Consider the following 24,779-nt stretch of genomic DNA (forward strand, 5'->3'; position numbering starts at 1 on the left):
CCTGATTTGGTGACTGCTACAAGGCATTCTAGCTGGGCTGCTCCTCCTCTGCTACATAGGTGGTCCTCTTTCAGGGGGCTCGTGAGGGTGAAAGTTTTCCTCCTGTCCAGCTCCTCCACCTGAGGATGAGCCACTCTTCCATCTGGGCCCCCTTCCAGGTTCCTGCACTCCATCTTACTTCTCCATCTTCCACCTGAATGCTCTGCTTTCTGGGCAGGCTCTCTCATATTTAAGGGCTATTCCGATTCATTGCCAAGCCTCCTTTTGGGATTGGTCAGAGTGTCTTGAATATGCAAATCAGCCACTCCTTAAATACACCCAACTGCTCCTAGAACTCTCTCCAAAGTCCTAGAGCAGGGGGAAGTCTCAGAGAGCTGATTCTGCAGAGCTTTCCAGCCCTGACCGAAATGTGACCCCTCTGACTATTGGGTACCCTGACTACCCTGGGTTGCTATCCAGCCCCTAGCTGAACATTAGATTCTAGCTCCCCCTATCTACCTAGGAGGGCGCTACATATTATTTATGTGTTGGGCTGTCAGTTAAGTCTTTTCACTGACATCTCTATCCCGGGGAGTAAAATACGGGCTCTGGCCCCTTCCTCTGATGGCAGTAAAACTCCGGCAGAAAACTATTGGCGGGTGTCAGTCTGTGTTCATGATAATGAACTGGCTAGAACTCCTTTGTTCACCTCCTAAACCCGGTACGGGAATTTGTTTTCATGAAATTGAACAGCCCCCCTGCATGCGAAAATAAAAAACGTGCCCGGAATTCTTCTTTAAATGATATCCAAATTAAACTGTTATTAAATAACTTTATTATCAGCCTGGAGTTTAGCATTCAAACAGATGGAAACCCCAACTGGATGGAGCTGAAAGTAGAACTAAAAATTTTTTAAATTATTTTGGATAAAGTATGAGAGGGTTACAACCCCTGAAATGTGTCTCATTTCAGAGATTTCCCTTCACTTCCTGTCCCATATCCAAAACAGGAGGTTAGAGGGAATCCCTCCAAAGGGAGTCACCAAAACCAGTGTACCCATTGGAAGATTTCCCCTGTATTCCTGTTCTGGTGACATCCCAAAATTTTGCCAACCATCCCTGAAACAGCCCTCGAAATTTCCACTCGCCCGCTCGCATTGGGCGAGTGGAAATAAAGTGGGGGGCGAGCAGTGCCAGGACTAGAGGTGGGGCTGATGACAAGCAGCGATATCCTGTATGGCTTTCAATGAAGCAGCTGGAAGCTACGGGAGGGAGGGGAGGAGGAGCAGCTTCCAGCTGCTTCATTTTTGTATATTTTGTAGATGAGATTCTGTTTTTTTTCTCTCTCTCTCCTGCAATAATTACTCATTGACTTCTAATTCCAGGCCGAGACGGAGAGACGTCTGACATTTATCAGCACTAATGGATCATCTCTTGCGGGAAGACGGATGGCAGCGCCTTTTATAGACGACCCGCGCTGGTTTGAACAAAAAATCTTCGGATGCTTCCAAGTCATTTGTTAATGGCCTCGCGGTAATGGCTGCTGTGCGGAATTACGGATCCAGCCGTCACTCAAAAAATGTGTGGCTGCCCCGACAAAGAACTTTACATTTCATTTCCGTTCAGGAGTATGAGAGGGGCAGAGACGGGGAAGATGTGTAAAGGACAACCTGCAGCAAAAGTTTGGATTGTATGGACACCACAAAGAATTTTGTATTTATGTCCATCCAGTCTCAGATGTGCACAGCTCTGCCACACAGCACGGCTGCTGATCTTTCTCTGTTGCTGTTTTACTTTAACTTACAGGTCTTGTCCCCTCCACCCTGTCCTGTGACTGGACAGTGAAAGGAGAAGCAGCAGACCAATGTGTTCACCTCTCTGTCACTCTGTTTTTTCCTCCTATCATCATGACCAACTGATTGGCTCTCATGCTGCTTTTCCCTTCCGTGGGCTGAACCTGCTGACAACAAGTCGAACTTTCAATACCCGGCCTTTCCTGGCACATTTATTTATGTAACAATCAGTATGTTTGCTAGAAAATGACTCAGAACCCACAAACATTCTATATTTTTTTCAAGCAGAGAATAAATCGGTGGGTGTTGCAATTTTTTATGTCACACGGTATTTGTGCAGCGATTTTTCAAACGCAATGTTTTTTGGGGAAAAAATACACTTTTTTGAATTTTGATGCAAAAAAAAAACCCCACAAATACATAACCCAATTTTTGATAAAATGTAAAAGATGAGTGAATAGATACCAAACATGTCACACTTTAAAATTACGCACGCCCGTGCAACGGCGACAAATGACGAAAATGTTGCTATCCGTAGGCGAAGCTTTAAAAGCCTTTACAGGTGACCGCTTTAGATCTACAGAGGAGGTCCAATGAGGGAATTGCTGCCCGGGGTATACCAAACATACCAAACAGTTTCAGGCTTGCCCTTATTCTGATTAATGGTGGAAGAAAATCCTAAAAGACACATTTTTCACAGTTTCTGAAGCTGGGAGTGCAAATTTCTGGATATCCTGAACCCGGCCAGCATAATCATTTGTTGTCTGCGCCTGCCCTACTCAACCTTTTCAACACACAGGAACCCTTGAAATAACTTTCCAGTCTCAGGGAACCCCTGATTAACCTCCCTAGCGGTCTGATTATGTCAGTATTTCTGTGCTCAAAGCGGTACATTTTTTTGCATGGAAATATGTAATTTTTTTATTGTAGGCCTGTAATTCTTAGGAATAACTCACTGAAATCTGTCCGAACAAGAGTCTAGTAAACATCCCGGGGATGATAAAATTTGAAACACGAAATCATAAATTATAATTTAATAAATAATCATAAAAAATAATAATATAATAATAATAAATGTAATTCAATAATATAATCAAATCAAAAACACTGAAATGTGAAATAGAGCGCCAAGTTCGCACATCGCTGAGCTCAGTCGCAGAATCGTTTTCAGTGTCTGATGAGGAATTTCCCCCACCAATCATTATCACTCAATTCTGCAAGTGATTCTGATTTACTATCGCTGTTCTCTAGCCGGTCTAAAACCGCGTCTGACCTAAAGGGACGCTTTTTGGACGCCATGGATGTTTCTCAGTTTCCAGGCAGAAAGAACAGTAAAAATGCAGGCAGGGCGCCGGACAAAGCACTCGGGACAAAATGTATGTGAAATGGTTTGATACAGGAATGTTTTACTATGTAATATTCGTTTATTAGAAAATGACAGTTTTTAAAATTTTCAAATTTGCCACCGGTTCCGGCCCCCGTATGTCCGGACGCTCGCAGGGAGCGGAACACGGAAGCTTCCACACTGACTCCAAAGCCTTCCTCATTGACTCCAAACCCTTCCTCGTTGACCCCAAAGCCTTCCTCATTGACTCCAAAGCCTTCCTCATTGACTCCAAAGCCTTCCTCATTGACTCCAAAGCCTTCCTCGACCCCGAAGCCTTCCACATTGACTCCAAACCCTTCCTCGTTGACCCCAAAGCCTTCCTCATTGACTCCAAAGCCTTCCTCATTGACTCCAAAGCCTTCCTCATTGACTCCAAAGCCTTCCTCATTGACTCCAAAGCCTTCCTCGACCCCGAAGCCTTCCACATTGACTCCAAACCCTTCCTCGTTGACCCCAAAGCCTTCCTCATTGACTCCAAAGCCTTCCTCATTGACTCCAAAGCCTTCCTCATTGACTCCAAAGCCTTCCTCGACCCCGAAGCCTTCCACATTGACTCCAAACCCTTCCTCGTTGACCCCAAAGCCTTCCTCATTGACTCCAAAGCCTTCCTCATTGACTCCAAAGCCTTCCTCGACCCCAAAGCCTTCCACATTGACTCCAAAGCCTTCCTCGTTGACCCCAAAGCCTCCCTCATTGACTCCAAAGCCTTCCTCGTTGACCCCAAAGCCTTCTTCATTGACTCCAAAGTCTTCCTCATTGACTCCAAAGCCTTCCTCGACCCCAAAGCCTTCCACATTGACTCCAAACCCTTCCTCGTTGACCCCAAAGCCTTCCTCATTGACTCCAAAGCCTTCCTCATTGACTCCAAAGCCTTCCTCGACCCCAAAGCCTTCCACATTGACTCCAAAGCCCTCCTCGTTGACCCCAAAGCCTCCCTCATTGACGCCAAAGCCTTCCTCGTTGACCCCAAAGCCTTCTTCATTGACTCCAAAGCCTTCCTCATTGACTCCAAAGCCTCCCTCGTTGACTCCAAAGCCTTCCTCGTTGACCCCAAAGCCTTCTTCATTGACTCCAAAGCCTTCATTAAATCCAAAGCCTTCCTCATTTAATCCAAAGCCTTCCACGCTGACTCCAAAGCCTTCCTCACTGAGTCCAAAGCCTTCCTAATTGACTTCAAGACCTTCCACATTGAATGCAAAATCTTCCTCGATGACTCCAAAGCCTTCCTCATTGAATCCAAGTATTTGGCAAAGCCAAAGCTCCCACATTTGCTCATCCCCAATGCCAACCTATAAAATTTGTTCTTAAGGGTAGTAACCCCTGACCCCTGTAGGACCACGGCTGAGGAATGGAGCATCTGCCCCGAAATGCAATGCCAATCGCTTTATTTAAACATGGGGAAGAAGAGGTGGCGCTCACCCAGGAGGCGCGCCAGGCATATCACCAAAGATCGCATGGATCAAGCAGTGTCCATGTCGGAATAATCAGTGTTCGTTATATCAGACAAGCTTTATAAATTCTGTACTTTGAACAGCTGTAGAGAACAGAAGACTACATATAAACAGGTACAACTTACATAGAAAGATTTGTTTCATCTCTGCGTCTCACCTGAGGCCGGTCACTTCACTGGGTGTATGAGAGAATTTAAAGCCACTTTTAAAAGGATCGTTCATCCAGCAGACAGGACAGGAGATTGTCTCCCCCCCCCCCCCCCACGAATCCCGCAATTCTCTTCTCCTGGGAAAGGTGAAATTTCTGGGTGACATTTATTTGACAGAAATCAAAGTCCTGGGAGATTCTCGCGGTTGCAGAAACATTGTAAATGTCTTCGCTCATCAATGATTCTAATTAAATGAATGGTCTCAGAAAACTCCTCTCAGGCGATTTCCACTACCGCTGACATCACACATGAGATCTCACTATTGATAAATACGGGTCAGGAGGCGACGCTAAACCCCTGCCTAAGGATGGGATTATATTATCGGACTTTAAGGAATTCAATCGGGAAACATTCTATCATTTTATTGGATACAATAAATGGGCAGAAAGAATGAATGGTGAGCTACTGGACTCGGTAGACGCTGTTCACTCAACATGAGAGTGTACATGAGAGTGTTCACTTGGGGTTTAGGATTTTAGTTGGATTGTAATCGGAGAGAACACGCAAATTTGATTACGTTGAAGGTGCTTTGTTACGAATCCGCCAGGTGGTGCCTCTGGCAGCCCACTTGACAGGACTACCCGAAGCGTGGAGTCTAAGTCCCAGTCTGCGTCTTCCCCAGGGCCCCTGATGGTGGGGATGGACTTGGAGCAGAACCAGGACCAGGTTACGACCTCCGAGCAATCCCACCAGTGGCAGAGGGAACCTCCGGGGATGTGTGTACACCAGAAGAGAGCCAGATGTGAGGAGGCCGGCAGGACCAGGCAGGATAAACAGGCGGTTGTTACCGTGGGGAACGGCGAGGTAGAGAGTCGGCAGGCAGAGAGTTGTCAGGTCACACGCAGGGTCAATAATGTAGTCAGTCCGCAGAATGGTCAAACAAGCCGGGGGTCAGGAGAGGAGAAGGCAGCGTAGTCAGGGGCAATCCGGGTTAAAATCAGGAGAAGGCAGCGTAGTCAAACAATCTGGCTCAGAGCTGGAGCAGGCAGAGAGGTCAAACAATCCGGGTCAAAATCACAGGGCACAGGAACTCAGGATACAGATCAGACCTTGCGGCAACCTGTGACAGTGCAGGGCATCCTTAAATATTGCGCCCCGCACTGTCATTGGCCACCCAGGACGCGCCCCTGGCTGTCATTGGCTGCCCAGGGTGCACCCGCTCCTACTGCGCATGCGTGGATTCCTGTCAGCCGCGGCCCGCCGGGACCTGGTGCTTGCATCCCGGCGCGAACCGCCGCTAGTGCGCGTGCGCCGGGGAAGGCGCCACGGCGGTCCCTGACATGCTTTCTCAAATTAAATATTTGAATAAAATAAATTATGTATTTTAATAAACTATTAATTGGGGGAGGGGTGAGAAGGGGGGATAGGGGGATTAGAAAGGGGGGGCGGAAAAGGAGAGAGGGGATTCAGCCTTTGCAACTCGAGGTCAGCTCTCAAATATGTATTCTTTGCAAGAAGGAAAAGTAAAACGGTGAGGTTTGAAGAAAGGTTGCCACCTGTCCCGGTTTGCAGGGGACGGTCCCCATTCTATATATAGTACAAAGTATAAAAGGGCAAATTAAAACCACAAAATACATAAAAAATAAAAATTTAAAAAAATACCCTAGTTTAAAAGGGTAAATTATAAACACAAAATATATATTTAAAAAAATTAAAAACACAGTATAAAGGAAACAAACAATAAAAAAAATAAATGTTTTCTGTTTTTTTTAGGAGTTTATTTGCTGCAATTATTTTCCTGTTAAACATTCCCTCATCACATTGCGTGATTCCCTCCCTCCTCCAGTCACTCTTCTCTGAATACGCGTCACTCAGGAGCGCTTGGCGTTGTAGACACCATTTTTCCGATGGAATCCAATAAGCAGCGCCTGAGACAGATCCAATTATTTTCAATTCCACTGCAGTTGTTCCCAGTCAGCCGTCCTGCTATCCCCTCCAATCTGTCGGCGTGACGCGCCCTCTGTCACTCCGCGCTTAACCTCCGGCTGCACCTGACGTGAGGATGGCGAGGAGTGAAATTCTGTCTCCTTATCTCACGTTTTCTGAACCGCGGCGTGGCAGGACTGCTGTTCCGTCAGAACTGTCTCCTGTGCCCCCCCCCCCGAAGCTCCCCCCCCGCAGGAGGTTATCCTCCAAAACGATGGCCATCTTTATCGCTGCACATCAGAACGCGGCGAAACTCGCCAATCCTCTCCCGTTCTAGCTGAGATATGGACATTGTTGTCTCACGAAGAGTTCTCCTCGCACATCGCACTCGCATAGATTGTCGCATCGGCTGCCATTATTGGCTGGGCCCCTCCAGTGTGGCTGTTCTCAAAATAAAATTTGAATCAATTTTCTCCATTTGTTCGGCTAATAGATATTAATGAAAACATGAATGGAGTCTCCCTCAAAACCCATACCAGACTCCAGTGTCGTCCCCAGGGGTGGACTGACAACTCATGGGGCCCCTGGGCAATAGGGGATCATGGGGCCCCTGTGTGTTCGCCCACACTCAAACCACACTCAAAAAAGCCTATGAAAGGTACCAGGGGCATCTTATGGGTCCCCTTACCGACCCCGGACCCTTGGGCAGTGCCCTAGTTTTTGAATGGTCAGTCCACCCCTGGGTGTCCTGGGTGACACTTACCATACAGGGTGACACCAGACCCACGAAAAGGTAAGTTGTAAAGCAAGCTGACAATCCCCTAAGGATGGATCGGATCTGCGGATTGGGGAGCACAAAGGATCGGACTCTGAACCATTATGCTCAATCCGCAGATCCGATTCATTCTGCGTGGATCATCGGAGGGGGTGTCACCATGTGTTACCGCACCGGGTGACACCAACCCTAGGGACGCCTCTGCCAGACTCTTCAGATCAGGTATGAATTATAAAGCAAAAAAAAAAAAGGCGAGGGTTTCCCCCAATTAAAAAAAAAATGGCGAGGGGTTCCCCCAATAAAAAAAAAATGGTGAGGAGTTCCCCCAATAAAAATAATGGCATGGGGTTCCCCCAATTAAAAAAAATGGTGAGGGGTTCCCCCAATAAAAAAAAATGGCATGGGGTTCCCCCAATTAAAAAAAATGGTGAGGGGTTCCCCCAATAAAAAAAATGTCATGGGGTTCCCCCAATAAAAAATATGGCATGGGGTTCCGCCAATAAAAAAAAAAGGCATGGGGTTTCCCTCCCAAATACATACCAGATCTTTAATCCGAGCAGGCAGGATGCATCACCCCACCACCACCAATCTATACCAGGCCACATGCCCTCAGCAAGGTCCAACCCTGGCCGGAAGATTGTGGGGGTGCAGGGGGGTTTATCAGAATCTCTCTTTAAGATCAAGGGACCCCCAAATATCCAACCCTCCATGTTAATGAAAACGTCTGGTGTAAATAAACACACACAAGTCAAAGAAAGAACAAAAAAACCTGAAAAACACAAAATCCAGCGTTGTAAATCCAGCACCAGTCATGGTGAATAATCACAGATCAAAAAAGAAAAAAAAACCCATCAATACGCCGACCCGTCTCCTTGCGCCATACTCCCGCCACCAATGACAGCTCTCTGGAGCTGCCATTCCACCATTAGATGTCCTTAGTCCAGCATCATTCAACCCACTTCCTCTGAGCCCAGGTCACCCTGTCAAGTCAATGACAGATCTCTGGGGCCGTCATTCGTTGTGATGTGGTGACATCACTGACCAAATACAGACGTGGCCAGATATGGTTGATGATGTCATCACCACCCCTGTCACTTTGCTTACATGGCCAGGTATCCTCACCTTGTGAGTGGATGGGGCTGGTGAACGCATTGATTGTTAGGGACTGGCCACGCCTGCACCCACCCGCCTCCATAAAGGAGACCTTGACCCTAAATATCATCTGGTGTTGCTCTGCCTCCTCCCCCTTCAATTTTTTATTTTTTTTTGCAATGTCATTTATTTGTATTTCTGCATTTCGCGTGTAGGCAAGATGTTCTCCCGCCCCCTGCGCATGCACAGACGTGCCACAAGGCTTGGGTCCCGAGAGAGACCTGCGGCACATCTGTGCATGCGCTGGTCTCCTCAACCAAACCAGGGCTTTCCATGCATGCGCAAAGACTGCCGCCAGGGAAGTAAGAAACCTTCCCACATGGAAGAAAAATATATTCAAGATGTATTTTAGAAATACTATTCCCAAATATATTGACATATATTTGAAATACTACAATTTTGGCCGTATTTAATATATTTAAAATGATATTTCAAAATATATATATATATATATATACACACATACACATAAATCTACATTTTATGTAAAAATATATGTTAAAATTACTTTTTTATATGTTATGAAAAAATCTGAAGAATATATTTTAAAAGAATATATTTTTTAAAATATTATTCATGTATTTTCTAATATATATAAAAAAAACACATTTCAACATGCAGTATATATATATACAGTGAGGAACAGAAGTATTTGAACCCCCTGCGATTTTGCAAGTTCTCCCACTTCTCCATCATGGAGGGTCTGACATTCACATTGCAGGGGATTCCCACTCTGAGGGCAGAATTCAGGAGATCACATTGTATGATTTGTAAAGAATTTATTTGTCTTGAACGGCTGAACAGAAGTATTTGAACCCCTGAGAAGCAGCAAGAATTCTGCCTCTCAAAGTCCTGTTACTGCGCCTTTAAAAGTCCACCTCTACTCCACTCATTCATCTCACTTAGTAGCACCTGTCTGAGCTCTTTACAGACTCCTGTCCACCCCACAGTCAGTCAGACGCCAACTACTACCATGGGCAAGACCAAAGAGCTGTCAAAAGACACCAGAGACAAAATTGTGGACCTCCACAAGGCTGGGAAGGGCTACGGGGCAATTGCCAAGCAGCTTGGTGAAAATAGATCAACTGTTGGAGCAATTGTTAGAGAATGGAAGAGGCTGAAGACAACTGTCAGTCTCCCTCGGACTGGGGCTCCATGCAAGATGTCCCCTCGTGGGGTATCACCGATGAGAAGAAAGGTGAGGAATCAGCCCAGAACTACAAGGGAGGAGCTGGTCAATGACATGGAGAGAGCTGGGACCACAGTTTCACAGGTCACTGTCGGTAGAACACTACGCCGTCATGGTTTCCCATCATGCATTGCACGGAAGGTTCCCCTGCTCCAGTCATCACATGTCCAGGCCCGTCTGAAGGTTCCCCTGCTCCAGTCATCACATGTCCAGGCCCGTCTGAAGGTTCCCCTGCTCCAGTCATCACATGTCCGGGCCCGTCTGAAGGTTCCCCTGCTCATGTCATCACATGTCCAGGCCCGTCTGAAGGTTCCCCTGCTCCAGTCATCACATGTCCAGGCCCGTCTGAAGGTTCCCCTGCTCCAGTCATCACATGTCCAGGCCCGTCTGAAGGTTCCCCTGCTCATGTCATCACATGTCCAGGCCCGTCTGAAGGTTCCCCTGCTCAAGTCATCACATGTCCAGGCCCGTCTGAAGGTTCCCCTGCTCCAGTCATCACATGTCCAGGCCCGTCTGAAGGTTCCCCTGCTCCAGTCATCACATGTCCAGCCCGTCTGAAGGTTCCCCTGCTCCAGTCATCCCATGTCCAGGCCCGTCTGAAGGTTCCCCTGCTCAAGTCATCACATGTCCAGGCCCGTCTGAAGGTTCCCCTGCTCCAGTCATCACATGTCCAGGCCCGTCTGAAGGTTGCCAATGACCATCTGGATGATCCAAAGGAGACGGGGGAAAGTCATGTGGTCAGATGAGACCAAAGGAGAAGTTTTTGCTCTAAACTTCACTCGTCGTGTTTGGAGGAAAAAGAAGGATGAGTTGCATCCCAAGAACACCATCCCTACTGTGAAGCATGGGGGTGGTAACATCATGCTTTGGGGGTGCTTTTCTGCGAAGTGGACAGGACGACTGCACTGTATTAAGGAGAGGATGAATGGGGCCATTTATTGTGAGATTTTCAGCAACAACCTCCTTCCCTCAGTCAGAGCATTGAAGATGGGTGGTGGCTGGGTCTTCCAACATGACAACGACCCGAAGCACACAGCCAGGAGAACCAAGGAGTGGCCCCGTAAGAAGCATATCAAGGTTCTGGAGTGGCCTAGCCAGTCTGCACACCTAAATCCAATAGAACATCTTTGGAGGGAGCTGAAACTCCGTGTTGCTCAGCGACAGCCCCGAAACCTGACAGATCTAGAGGAGATCGGTGTGGAGGAGTCGGCCAAAATCCCTGTTAGTGTCTGTTAGCACCAGATTTCCCTCCGCACTATCACAGACACACTATAAGTTGCTGATCACCGGCATTGCCAGTGCAGAGTCATAGCTGCGTGAATTCCAGTATATATCCCATAGTCTGTAGGCGCGATAACTTTCACACAAACCAATCAATAGACACTAATTGGGATTTTTTTCTACCAAAGACACGCGGCAGAATACAGTTTGGCCAAAATGTAGGAAGAAATTTGATTTTTTTTTTTTTTGTATTGGATATGTTTTATAAACAAAAAGAAAACATTGTTTGTTTTTTTCATAATTTTTGTTCTTTTTTTGTCTATATAATAATAAATAAATAAGTACCCCGGTGGTGATCAAATACCACCAAAAGAAATCTCTATTTGTGTGAAAATACAAATTAACTTGGGTACAGCGTCGCATGACCGCGCAATTACCAGTCAAAGTAGCGCCGTGCTGGATAGCACAAAATGGCTCAGTCATGAAGGTGGGGGGAGGGGGTGTTAAATCTTCCGGTTCTGAAGTTAAAGCTTCAACGATCCAAGTGAGGAGAGGAGGCGGGGCGTACGCTCAGCGCAGTATATTCTGGGCGTGGTCACAATGTCTGCCGGGATATATTGTTAGTTGGAGGAACGTTCTGTTACTAAATGATGAGTTCATCTCTCCGGAATCTCAGGAAGTGACATCACTGAACATAATCATCGTTTGTTTCAATGTATCGCATCATGTGACCCCCACATACACCTGTATACTCCATGTACCCCCGTATAATGTCCTCCTGTATACCCCATGTACCCCCGTATAATATCCTCCTGTATACTCCATGTACCCCCGTATAATATCCTCCTGTATACTCCATGTACCCCCGTATAATATCCTCCTGTATACTCCATGTACCCCCATATAATGTCCTCCTGTATACCCCATGTACCCCGTATAATATCCTCCTGTATACCCCATGTACCCCGTATAATATCCTCCTGTATACTCCATGTACCCCCGTATAATATCCTCCTGTATACTCCATGTACCCCCGTATAATGTCCTCCTGTATACCCCATGTACCCCCGTATAATATCCTCCTGTATACCCCATGTACCCCCATATAATGTCCTCCTGTATACCCCATGTACCCCGTATAATATCCTCCTGTATACTCCATGTACCCCCGTATAATGTCCTCCTGTATACTCCATGTACCCCGTATAATATCCTCCTGTATACTCCATGTACCCCCATATAATGTCCTCCTGTATACTCCATGTACCCCGTATAATATCCTCCTGTATACTCCATGTACCCCAATATAATGTCCTCCTGTATACCCCATGTACCCCCGTATAATATCCTCCTGTATACCCCATGTACCCCCATATAATATCCTCCTGTATACTCCATGTACCCCCATATAATGTCCTCCTGTATACCCCATGTACCCCCGTATAATATCCTCCTGTATACTCCATGTACCCCCGTATAATATCCTCCTGTATACTCCATGTACCCCCGTATAATATCCTCCTGTATACCCCATGTACCCCCGTATAATATCCTCCTGTATACCCATGTACCCCCATATAATGTCCTCCTGTATACCCCATGTACCCCCATATAATATCCTCCTGTATACCCCATGTACCCCCGTATAATATCCTCCTGTATACCCCATGTACCCCCATATAATATCCTCCTGTATACCCCATGTACCCCCGTATAATATCCTCCTGTATACCCCATGTACCCCCGTATAATATCCTCCTGTATACCCCATGTACCCCCGTATAATGTCCTCCTGTATACCCCATGTACCCCCGTATAATATCCTCCTGTATACTCCATGTACCCCCGTATAATGTCCTCCTGTATACTCCATGTACCCCGTATAATATCCTCCTGTATACTCCATGTACCCCCATATAATGTCCTCCTGTATACTCCATGTACCCCCATATAATATCCTCCTGTATACCCCATGTACCCCCATATAATGTCCTCCTGTATACCCCATGTACCCCCATATAATGTCCTCCTGTATACTCCATGTACCCCCATATAATGTCCTCCTGTATACCCCATGTACCCCCATATAATGTCCTCCTGTATACTCCATGTACCCCCATATAATGTCCTCCTGTATACCCCATGTACCCCCATATAATATCCTCCTGTATACTCCATGTACCCCCGTATAATGTCCTCCTGTATACTCCATGTACCCCCATATAATATCCTCCTGTATACCCCATGTACCCCCATATAATATCCTCCTGTATACCCAATGTACCCCCATATAATGTCCTCCTGTATACTCCATGTACCCCCGTATAATGTCCTCCTGTATACTCCATGTACCCCCATATAATATCCTCCTGTATACTCCATGTACCCCCGTATAATGTCCTCCTGTATACCCCATGTACCCCCGTATAATATCCTCCTGTATACTCCATGTACCGCCATATAATGTCCTCCTGTATACCCCATGTACCCCCGTATAATGTCCTCCTGTATACCCCATGTACCCCCGTATAATATCCTCCTGTATACTCCATGCACCCCGTATAATATCCTCCTGTATACTCCATGTACCCCCATATAATGTCCTCCTGTATACCCCATGTACCCCCGTATAATATCCTCCTGTATACTCCATGTACCCCCGTATAATATCCTCCTGTATACCCCATGTACCCCCGTATAATATCCTCCTGTATACCCCATGTACCCCCGTATAATATCCTCCTGTATACTCCATGTACCCCCGTATAATGTCCTCCTGTATACCCCATGTACCCCCGTATAATATCCTCCTGTATACCCCATGTACCCCCGTATAATATCCTCCTGTATACTCCATGTACCCCCGTATAATGTCCTCCTGTATACCCCATGTACCCCCGTATAATATCCTCCTGTATACCCCATGTACCCCCGTATAATATCCTCCTGTATACCCCATGTGCCCCCGTATAATATCCTCCTGTATACTCCATGTACCCCCGTATAATATCCTCCTGTATACCCCATGTACCCCGTATAATGTCCTCCTGTATACTCCATGTACCCCCATATAATGTCCTCCTGTATACTCCATGTACCCCCATATAATGTCCTCCTGTATACCCCATGTGCCCCCGTATAATATCCTCCTGTATACCCCATGTACCCCGTATAATATCCTCCTGTATACCCCATGTACCCCCCTATAATGTCACCCTGTATACTCCATGTGTCCCCATATAATGTCACCCTGTATACTCCATGTACCCCCGTATAATGTCACCCTGTATACTCCATGTACCCCCATATAATGTCCTCCTGTATACCCCATGTACCCCCGTATAATATCCTCCTGTATACTCCATGTACCCCCATATAATGTCCTCCTGTATACCCCATGTACCCCCGTATAATGTCACCCTGTATACTCCATGTGTCCCCATATAATGTCACCCTGTATACCCCATGTACCCCCGTATAATGTCACCCTGTATACTCCATGTGTCCCCATATAATGTCACCCTGTATACTCCATGTACCCCCGTATAATGTCACCCTGTATACTCCATGTTTCCCCATATAATATCCTCCTGTATACTCCATGTACCCCCGTATAATGTCACCCTGTATACTCCATGTGTCCCCATATAATATCCTCCTGTATACCCCATGTACCCCCGTATAATGTCACCCTGTATACTCCATGTACCCCGTATAATATCCTCCTGTATACCCCATGTACCCCCATATAATGTCCTCCTGTATACTCCATGTACCCCGTATAATATCCTCCTGTATACCCCATGTACCCCCGTATAATGTCACCCTGTATACTCCATGTACCCCGTATAATATCCTCCTGTATACTCCATGTGTCCCCATATAATGTCCTCCTGTATACTCCATGTACCCCCGTATAATGTCACCCTGTATACTCCATGTGTCCCCATATAATGTCCTCCTGTATACCCCATGTACCCCCGTATAATATCCTCCTGTATACTCCATGTACCCCCGTATAATGTCACCCTGTATACCCCATGTACCCCCGTATAATGTCACCCTGTATACTCCATGTACCCCCGTATAATGTCACCCTGTATACTCCATGTACCCCCGTATAATGTCACCCTGTATACTCCATGTACCCCCGTATAATGTCCTCCTGTATACTCCATGTGTCCCCATATAATGTCACCCTGTATACTCCATGTACCCCCGTATAATGTCACCCTGTATACTCCATGTACCCCCGTATAATGTCACCCTGTATACTCCATGTACCCCCGTATAATGTCCTCCTGTATACTCCATGTGTCCCCATATAATGTCACCCTGTATACTCCATGTACCCCCGTATAATGTCACCCTGTATACTCCATGTACCCCCGTATAATGTCACCCTGTATACTCCATGTACCCCCGTATAATGTCACCCTGTATACTCCATGTACCCCCGTATAATGTCACCCTGTATACTCCATGTGTCATGTAAACACAGCAATGACCCGGATAAAGCTGATAGCCTCTCAAGCATATAAAATCCTCTTGTTGAGAGCGCCCCCTGGAGGGACTCATCCATATTACATGCACACTTATCAACCTCTAAATGCAAAGCATGTCTTCCTCATAGACTGTGAATGTCAGGCGGCGGGCGAGGTCCAGACTCATCACTGACAGCCTTCCAGCCTTCCCACCATCCAGCCTTCCAGCCTCCCCACCTTCCAGCCTTCCCACCATCCAGCCTTCCCACCATCCAGCCTCCCCACCTTCCAGCCTTCCTACCATCCAGCCTTCCCACCATCCAGCCTCCCCACCTTCCAGCCTTCCTACCATCCAGCCTTCCAGCCTTCCCACCATCCAGCCTTTCAGCCTTCCCACCTTCCAGCCTCCCCACCTTCCAGCCTTCCCACCATCCAGCCTTCCAGCCTTCCCACCATCCAGCCTCCCCACCTTCCAGCCTTCCTACCATCCAGCCTTCCAGCCTTCCCACCATCCAGCCTTCCAGCCTTCCCACCTTCCAGCCTTCCCACCATCCAGCCTCCCCACCTTCCAGCCTTCCCACCATCCAGCCTTCCAGCCTTCCCACCTTCCAGCCTTCCCACCATCCAGCCTTCCCGCCTTCCAGCCTTCCTACCATCCAGCCTTCCAACCTTCCCACCATCCAACCTTCCCACCATCCAGCCTTCCACCCTTCCCACCATCCCGCCTTCCAGCCTTCCAACCTTACCACCATCCAGCCTTCCAGCCTTCCCACCATCCAGCCTTCCAACCTACCCTCCATCCAGCCTTCCAGCCTTCCCACCATCTAGCCTTCCCACCTTCCAGCCTTCCCACCATCCAGCCTTCCAGACTTCTACATCCCAAACTAAATACAACAAATCAGAACAAAGCAACCCCACAATAATGAAGGTGAACCAATCAGATCAATGGAATCAGAGTTACTGCAGCTGAAGCTTCAGGCTAGAGAGGAATCACTGGACTTCACTGGCTGCATGCTTGTAGTGAAGGAATGGATGAGGATGACGAACCCACACCTTTAAAAGCAAGTTCACTTTCCACATTTTACACCTGGAAGCCGCCTGTGCTGAGCTCATTTATGAAATGCTGGATTCTCTCTCATTATGGTGATCCTGAAGCTTCAATACATCAGATCCAGAGTCCCCGACCCAGAACAGGAAGACCCGGAGTCCCCGACCCAGAACAGGAAGACCCGGAGTCCCTGACCCAGAAAAGGAAGATCCGTAGTCCCTGACCCAGAACAGGAAGATCCGGAGTCCCCGACCCAGAACAGGAAGATCCGTATTCCCCGACCCAGAACAGGAAGATCCGGAGTCCCCGACCCAGAACAGGAAGACCCGGAGTCCCCGACCCAGAACAGGAAGATCCGGAGTCCCTGACCCAGAAAAGGAAGATCCGTAGTCCCTGACCCAGAACAGGAAGATCCGGAGTCCCCGACCCAGAACAGGAAGATCCGTATTCCCCGACCCAGAACAGGAAGATCCGGAGTCCCCGACCCAGAACAGGAAGATCCGTATTCCCCGACCCAGAACAGGAAGATCCGGAGTCCCCGACCCAGAACAGGAAGATCCGGAGTCCCTGACCCAGAACAGGAAGATCCGGAGTCCCTGACCCAAAACAGGAAGATCCAGAGTCCCTGGCCCAGAACAGGAAGATCCGGAGTCCCCGACCCATAAAAGGAAGATCCGGAGTCCCTGACCCAGAACAGGAAGATCTGGAGTCCCAGACCCAGAACAGGAAGATCCGGAGTCCCCGACCCATAAAAGGAAGATCCGGAGTCCCCGACCCAGAACAGGAAGATCCGGAGTCCCCGACCCAGAACAGGAAGATCCGGAGTTCCCGACCCAGAACAGGAAGATCCGGAGTTCCCGACCCAGAACAGGAAGATCCGGAGTTCCCGACCCAGAACAGGAAGATCCAGAGTCCCTGACCCAGAACAGGAAGATCCGGAGTCCCTGACCCAGAACAGGAAGATCCGGAGTCCCCAACCCAGGACAGGATGATCCAGAGTCCCTGACCCAGGACAGGAAGATCCAGAGTCCCTGACCCAGAACAGGAAGATCCAGAGTCCCCGACCCAAAACAGGAAGATCCGGAGACCCCGACCCATAAAAGGAAGATCCAGAGTCCCCGACCCAGAACAGGAAGATCCAGAGTCCCCGGCCCAGAACAGGAAGATCCAGAGTCTCTGACCAAGAACAGGAAGATCCGGAGTCCCCGACCCAGAACAGGAAGATCCGGAGTCCCCAACCCAGAACAGGAAGATCCGGAGTCCCCGACCCAGAACAGGAAGACAGACCCGAGTTCTAACTGTGCTGCATCAACCACTCAATCAGTACTGAGGTCAGGAACAGCCAGACGAGGAGTATTTTCAGAGTTCACCAGTGGCAGCCTCCATACCGATTTCCTTCATACAGATCTCAGAATATCCAAGAAATTTATTGTCTGAAAAGGTTTATCGGCGTGGAACCCGAATGTCTCCATCGAGCAACACAAACCGAAATACAAAGCATGAAATCTGAAGAGATAAAAACGATGAAAAACCCGTCCTCAGATCTCCCCGTCTATAGCACCGACAATCCCACTATGACTCCAACCAGCCGCCTACTGCACACGACACACGAATTGTACGATTCAAAGCAATAGTCTGATGATATATCACATCTTACACTGAACATACACTATGCAATCTGATTGTACAATCTCCTCTAAGCTGAACATACACTATGCAATCTGATTGTACAATCTCCTCTAAGCTGAACATACACTATGCAATCTGATTGTACAATCTCCTCTAGGCTGAACATACACTATGCAATCTGATTGTACAATCTCCTCTAGGCTGGGCATACACTATGCAATCTGATTGTACAATCTCCTCTAGGCTGGGCATACACTATGCAATCTGATTGTACAATCTCCTCCAGGTTGAACATACACGATGCAATCTGATTGTACAATCTCCTCTAGGCTGATTATACATATGCAATCTGATTGTACACTCTCCTCTAGGCTGAACACACACTATAAAATCTGATTGTACAATCTCCTCCAGGCTGAACATACACTATGCAATCTGATTGTACAATCTCCTCCAGGCTGAACATACACTATGCAATCTGATTGTACAATCTCCTCCAGGCTGAACACACACTATGCAATCTGATTGTACAATCTCTTCCATTACCGTCATCACTCAAATATTTTTCTTCTCCCGATATGTATTATCATTACTCCAGAATTTATATTATTACTCCAATCGTATCTTTCACCCTAACCGAGGACTGGACAGATCCCAGGAACTCTCTGCCAATTCAGATGTACATCTCTCCTGAGAATAAATATGAAGATTTCCCATTTATAAAATGCTAGTTACCTGGCTGCTTATGGATTCCAAACAAGCACACACACACACTACAACCTGATTGTACAATCTCCTTTAGATCTACCAACAAGTATGTAGTAGAAGAGTCTGTCTGATTGGATGTACATTGATTGCACAGATTAAAAGGGTCCTCCTATTACATAGTTTTTGGTAACTTTTTAGCTGAGGAGCTGATTGTACAGAGATTGTATGATCAGATTGCACTGTGTATGGTGACCCCTCAGAACTCATTGATGCAAAAAGTACTGCAGCCCCCGGGAGCCAGGAAACGAGCAGTTTTAGGAGGAAAGTTCCATATCTTCATTGTCTGCCTGATGTGCACCGACTGGTCTGGGATGGAGTATTGATCAGATATTGGGGTGTCGTGTGATTGGAGCAGACAGGACATCTATTCTGTAACACCATCGCCCATAGCAACCCAGGCAGGTCAGTCTACATAGCAACCCAGACAGTTCAGTGTACATAGCAACCCAGACAGTTCAGTCTACATAGCAACCCAGGCAGTTCAGTCTACATAGCAACCCAGACAGTTCAGTCTACATAGCAACCCAGGCAGTTCAGTGTACATGGCAACCCAGACAGTTCAGTCTACATAGCAACCCAGACAGTTCAGTCTACATAGCAACCCAGACAGTTCAGTCTACATAGCAACCCAGACAGTTCAGTGTACATAGCAACCCAGACAGTTCAGTCTACATAGCAACCCAGACAGTTCAGTGTACATAGCAACCCAGACAGTTCAGTGTACATAGCAACCCAGACAGTTCAGTGTACATAGCAACCCAGACAGTTCAGTGTACATGTCATCCATCCCACCGACAGAAGAGACATCCACCCCGCAGTCCTGGCTGCTGTACAATGAGATGTCTCTCTGCGTTCAACTCAGAATTTATGACTCTTACACTCAGTGCACAGAATTTATAGTGTGCCCCCCCCCCCCCGTATTGTTAGGATGGGGGACATTGTATGGCGGGGGGGGATTATATGGAGGGGGGACATTGTATGGAGGGGGGACATTGTATGGAGGGGGGATATTGTATGGAGGGGGGACATTGTATGGAGGGGGGGATTATATGGAGAGGGGACATTGTATGGAGGGGGGATTATATGGAGGGGGGAATTGTATGGAGGGGGGATTATATGGAGGGGGGACATTGTATGGAGGGGGGACATTGTATGGAGGGGGGATTGTATGGAGGGGGGACATTGTATGGAGGGGGGAATTGTATGGAGGGGGGATTGTATGGAGGGGGGACATTGTATGGAGGGGGGAAATTGTATGGAGGGGGAATTGTATGGAGGGGGGACGTTGTATGGAGGGGGGACATTGTATGGAGGGAGGGCATTGAATCGAAGGGGGACATTGTATGGAGGGGGGGACATTGTATGGAGGGGGAAATTGTATGGAGGGGGGACGTTGTATGGAGGGGGGACGTTGTATGGAGGGGGGAAATGTATGGGGGGGAATTGTATGGAGGGGGGACATTGTGTGGAGGTGGAATATTGTATAGAGGGGGGTATTGTATGGAGGGGGGATATTGTATGGAGGGGGGAATTGTATAGAGGGGGGTATTGTATGGAGGGAGGGCATTGTATAGAGGGGGGTATTTTATGGAGGGGGGACATTGTATAGAGGGGGGTATTGTATGGAGGGGGGAATTTTATAGAGGGGGGTATTGTATGGAGGGAGGGCATTGTATAGAGGGGGTATTGTATGGAGGGGGGCATTGTATGGAGGAGGGTATTGTATGGAGGGAGGGCATTGTATAGAGGGGGGTATTGTATGGAGGGGGGACATTGTATGGAGGGGGGGATTGTATAGAGGGGGGTATTGTATGGAGGGAGGGCATTATATGGAGGGGGGAATTGTATAGAGGGGGGGTATTGTATGGAGGGGGGGCATTGTATGGAGGAGGGTATTGTATGGAGGGAGGGCATTATATGGAGGGGGGAATTGTATAGAGGAGGTATTGTATGGAGGGGGGGCATTGTATGGAGGAGGGTATTGTATGGAGGGAGGGCATTGTATAGAGGGGGGTATTGTATGGAGGGGGGCATTGTATGGAGGAGGGTATTGTATGAAGGGGGGAATTGGGGGGCATTGTATAGGGGAGGGCATTATACTGAGTTGGGTATTATATAGAGGGGGGACTGTGTATGGACGGAGGACATTGTATGGAGGGGGGACATTGTATGGTGGGATATTGTAGGGGGACACTGTATGGAGGGGGGGCATTGTATGGTGGTGGGATATTGCGGGGGGACATTGTATGGAGGAGGGGCATTGTATAGAGGGGGGCATTCTATAAAGTGGGGACATTGTATGGAGGGGGGACATTGTATGGTGGGATAATGTAGGGGGACACTGTATGGAGGGGGGGCATTGTATGGTGGTGGGATATTGTATGGAGGGGGGACATTGTATGGAGGTGGGATATTATATGGAGGGAGGACATTGTATGGAGGGAGGACATTGCATAGAGGGAGGGCACTGTATGGGGGGACATTGTATGGGGGTTTGTACAGAGGGGGGGACATTGTATGGGGGTTTGTACAGAGGGGGGGGACATTGTTTGAAGGGTGAGCATTGTATGGAGGGCAGACATTGAATGGGGGGAATGCATTGTATTAGTGAATTGCATGAAGGGGTGCAATGTATGGAGGGAGAAACATTGTATGGAGGGGGGACATTGTACAGAGAGGGGCATTGTATGGAGGGTTACATTGTATGGAGGGGGTACATTGTATGGAGGGGGGCACCATATGAAGGGGTACCTTGTATGGAGGGGGCACCATATGAAGGGGTACCTTGTATGGAGGGGGCACCATATGAAGGGGTACATTGTATGGAGGGGGACAATGTATGGAAGTAAGTCAAAGCATTATCTGGAGGTAAGTCACGGCATTATATGGAGGTAAGTTATGGCACTCACCCTTCCTCAGGATCTGGAACATGAGTCTGGGCTGGGAGGCTCCCAGGGCAGCTGACAAGGACTCCTCTCTTCCAGGATAAGCGGAAGACCTCTGTGGCATCAGTCTGATCCTCAGCCTCCCCTCCTTGGTCTCCAGCCACCAGCTGAACAGCTCGGTTAGGTTGAACTCCAGCCTCCTCTTCAGGACAGAACTTGGTAGATCCTCCACACCTTGAACCCCCTCATTGCTCCTCAGGTCCTTGCCATCCTCCAAGGTGCTCCTCAGGTTCTTGCCATCCTCCAAGGTGCTCCTCAGTTTCTTGCCATCCTCCAAGGTTCTGCTCTCCCAGTCCACCCCACAGCCTTCCCTGACCAGGTAGTCCCCGACCTCCACCAGCAGCTGCTTAGACCTGCGAAGAGTCTTCAGAGTCCCAGCCTTCAGCACCTTGGAGAGCGGAGCTGGCTGGGACCAAAGCGGCTCCTTCTTCAGATGTCCATAGGAATGAGGACCAGCAGAAGATCGCTCAGAGATCAGGGACTCCACCAGAGGTCCGCAGTCCATGACCAGGCTGGAGCTCGCCTGGAAGTTGGTGCTGCTGGAAGTCCCTGCAGGGAAAAGACCCAGAAGATCCCTCAATGAGTTCCTGAAGGCTGCAGGGAGGACAAAGTCCACAGCCAGGTTCTTTCTCTTCAGCCTGGTGAAGCTGGGCTCTCGGAGACCTTGGAACGGTCGGTTGTAGGAGATTTGAGCAGATTGGAGCCTCTCCATAGACCTGCAGATGTCCAGTAAACCCAAGCAGAGGACCCAGAAGAGACCCCCCTGGAGTCCCAGCCTGGCCATCCTTCACCAACCTGATTCTGGTCTTCCTAGTCCCAGATGGAGCCTCTTTAGATGAGATGTGAGATAGATGGGACTCCTCCAACCATCAGGGGCTAATCAGATCCCTCCAGGGTCCCTCAGACACCATGCAATGCTCTCCTGCCTCCTCCGGAATAGCAGACACTTTGCTTCCTCACAGCTCTTCTGAAACTGCTGAAAGGAAGATTCAGGATTCCTGGGTCTTCCCCTGTGCTGGGCAGTGTGCTGTGAGCGCCTCCCAGTGGATGAGCGGAGCTCTGCAGGTGGATTTCTCTCCGACATATAGGTGATGTCAGTCTGAGCTGATCCGGAGTTATATGCAGAGGAGCAGAGGATGGAGAGAGGAGCAGAGGATGGAGAGAGGAGCAGAGGATGGAGAGAGGAGCAGAGGATGGAGAGAGAAGCAGAGGATGGAGAGAGGAGCAGAGGATGGAGAGAGGAGCAGAGGATGGAGAGAGGATCAGAGGATGGAGAGAGGAACAGAGGATGGAGAGAGGAACAGAGGATGGAGGAGAGAGGAGCAGAGGATGGAGAGAGGAGCAGAGGATGGAGAGAAGAGCAGATGACGGAGAGAGGAGCAGAGGATGGAGAGAGGAGCAGAGGACGGAGAGAGGAACAGAGGACGGAGAGAGGAACAGAGGACGGAGAGAGGAGCAGAGGACGGAGAGAGGAGCAGAGGACGGAGAGAGGAGCAGAGGACGGAGAGAGGAGCAGAGGACGGAGAGAGGATCAGAGGACGGAGAGAGGAGCAGAGGACGGAGAGAGGAGCAGAGGACGGAGAGAGGATCAGAGGACGGAGAGAGGAACAGAGGACGGAGAGAAGAGCAGATGACGGAGAGAGGAGCAGAGGACGGAGAGAGGAGCAGAGGACGGAGAGAGGATCAGAGGACGGAGAGAGGAACAGAGGACGGAGAGAGGAGCAGAGGACGGAGAGAGGATCAGAGGATGGAGAGAGGAACAGAGGATGGAGGAGAGAGGAGCAGAGGATGGAGAGAGGAGCAGAGGACGGAGAGAGGAGCAGAGGACGGAGAGAGGAGCAGAGGACGGAGAGAGGAACAGATGACGGAGAGAGGAACAGATGACGGAGAGAGGAGCAGAGGACGGAGAGAGAAAGAGCAGAGAATGGAGAGAGGAACAGAGAATGGAGAGAGGACAGAGGACGGAGAGAGGAGCAGAGGACGGAGAGAGGAACAGATGATGTAGAGAGGAGCAGAATATGGAGAGAGGAGCAGATGATGTAGAGAGGAGCAGAGGATGGAGAGAGGAGCAGAGGATGGAGAGAGGAGCAGAGGATGGATAGAGGAGCAGAGGATGGAGAGAGGAGCAGTGGATGGAGAGAGGAGCAGAGGATGGAGAGAAGAGCAGAGGATGGAGAGAGGAGCAGAGGATGGAGAGCGGAGCAGAGGATGGAGAGAGGAGCAGAGGATGGAGAGAGGAGCAGAGGATGGAGAGCGGAGCAGAGGATGGAGAGAGGAGCAGAGGATGGAGAGAGGAGCAGAGGATGGAGAGAGGAGCAGAGGATGGAGAGAGGAGCAGAGGATGGAGAGCGGAGCAGAGGATGGAGAGAGGAGCAGAGGATGGAGAGAGGAGCAGAGGATGGAGAGCGGAGCAGAGGATGGAGAGAGGACAGAGGATGGAGAGAAGAGCAGAGGATGGAGAAAGGACAGAGGATGGAGAGCGGAGCAGAGGATGGAGAGAGGAGCAGAGGATGGAGAGAGGACAGAGGATGGAGAGAAGAGCAGAGGATGGAGAAAGGACAGAGGATGGAGAGAAGAGCAGAGGATGGAGAGAGGACAGAGGATGGAGAGAAGAGCAGAGGATGGAGAAAGGACAGAGGATGGAGAGAAGAGCATAGGATGGAGAGAGGGGCAGAGGATGAAGAGAAGAGCAGAGGATGGATAGAAGACAGAGAATGGAGAGAGGAGCAGAGTAGTGATGGGCCAAACACCTCCTGGTTCGCAGTGGAACATTCGAACGGACCAAAAGTTCACAGCGAACATCGAACCTAATGCAGGTCTATGGGACTCGAACTTGCAAATTCAAAAGTGCCCATTTTGAAGGCTTATATGCAAGTTATTGGCC

The 24,779-nt window shown here is 48.7% G+C and overlaps 1 protein-coding gene across 1 annotated transcript in view; it reads right to left on the bottom strand.

Moving 5' to 3' along the window:
- Positions 1-22,850, bottom strand: part of LOC149442009 (ALK tyrosine kinase receptor-like) — a 407,251-nt gene extending 384,401 nt beyond the window's left edge. Inside the window, exon 1 of the mRNA XM_089656637.1 lies at positions 21,860-22,850. Within this exon, the coding sequence (XP_089512763.1) occupies positions 21,860-22,679 (820 nt within the window). The 5' untranslated portion in view covers positions 22,680-22,850. The remainder of the gene's footprint in view (positions 1-21,859) is intronic.
- Between the last annotated feature and the right edge of the window lie 1,929 nt (positions 22,851-24,779).

The sequence above is a fragment of the Staurois parvus genome, unplaced genomic scaffold (assembly GCF_062004578.1).
Source record: "Staurois parvus isolate SC_StPar_1 unplaced genomic scaffold, SC_StPar_1.0 ptg000923l, whole genome shotgun sequence".
Classification (NCBI taxonomy): domain Eukaryota; kingdom Metazoa; phylum Chordata; class Amphibia; order Anura; family Ranidae; genus Staurois; species Staurois parvus.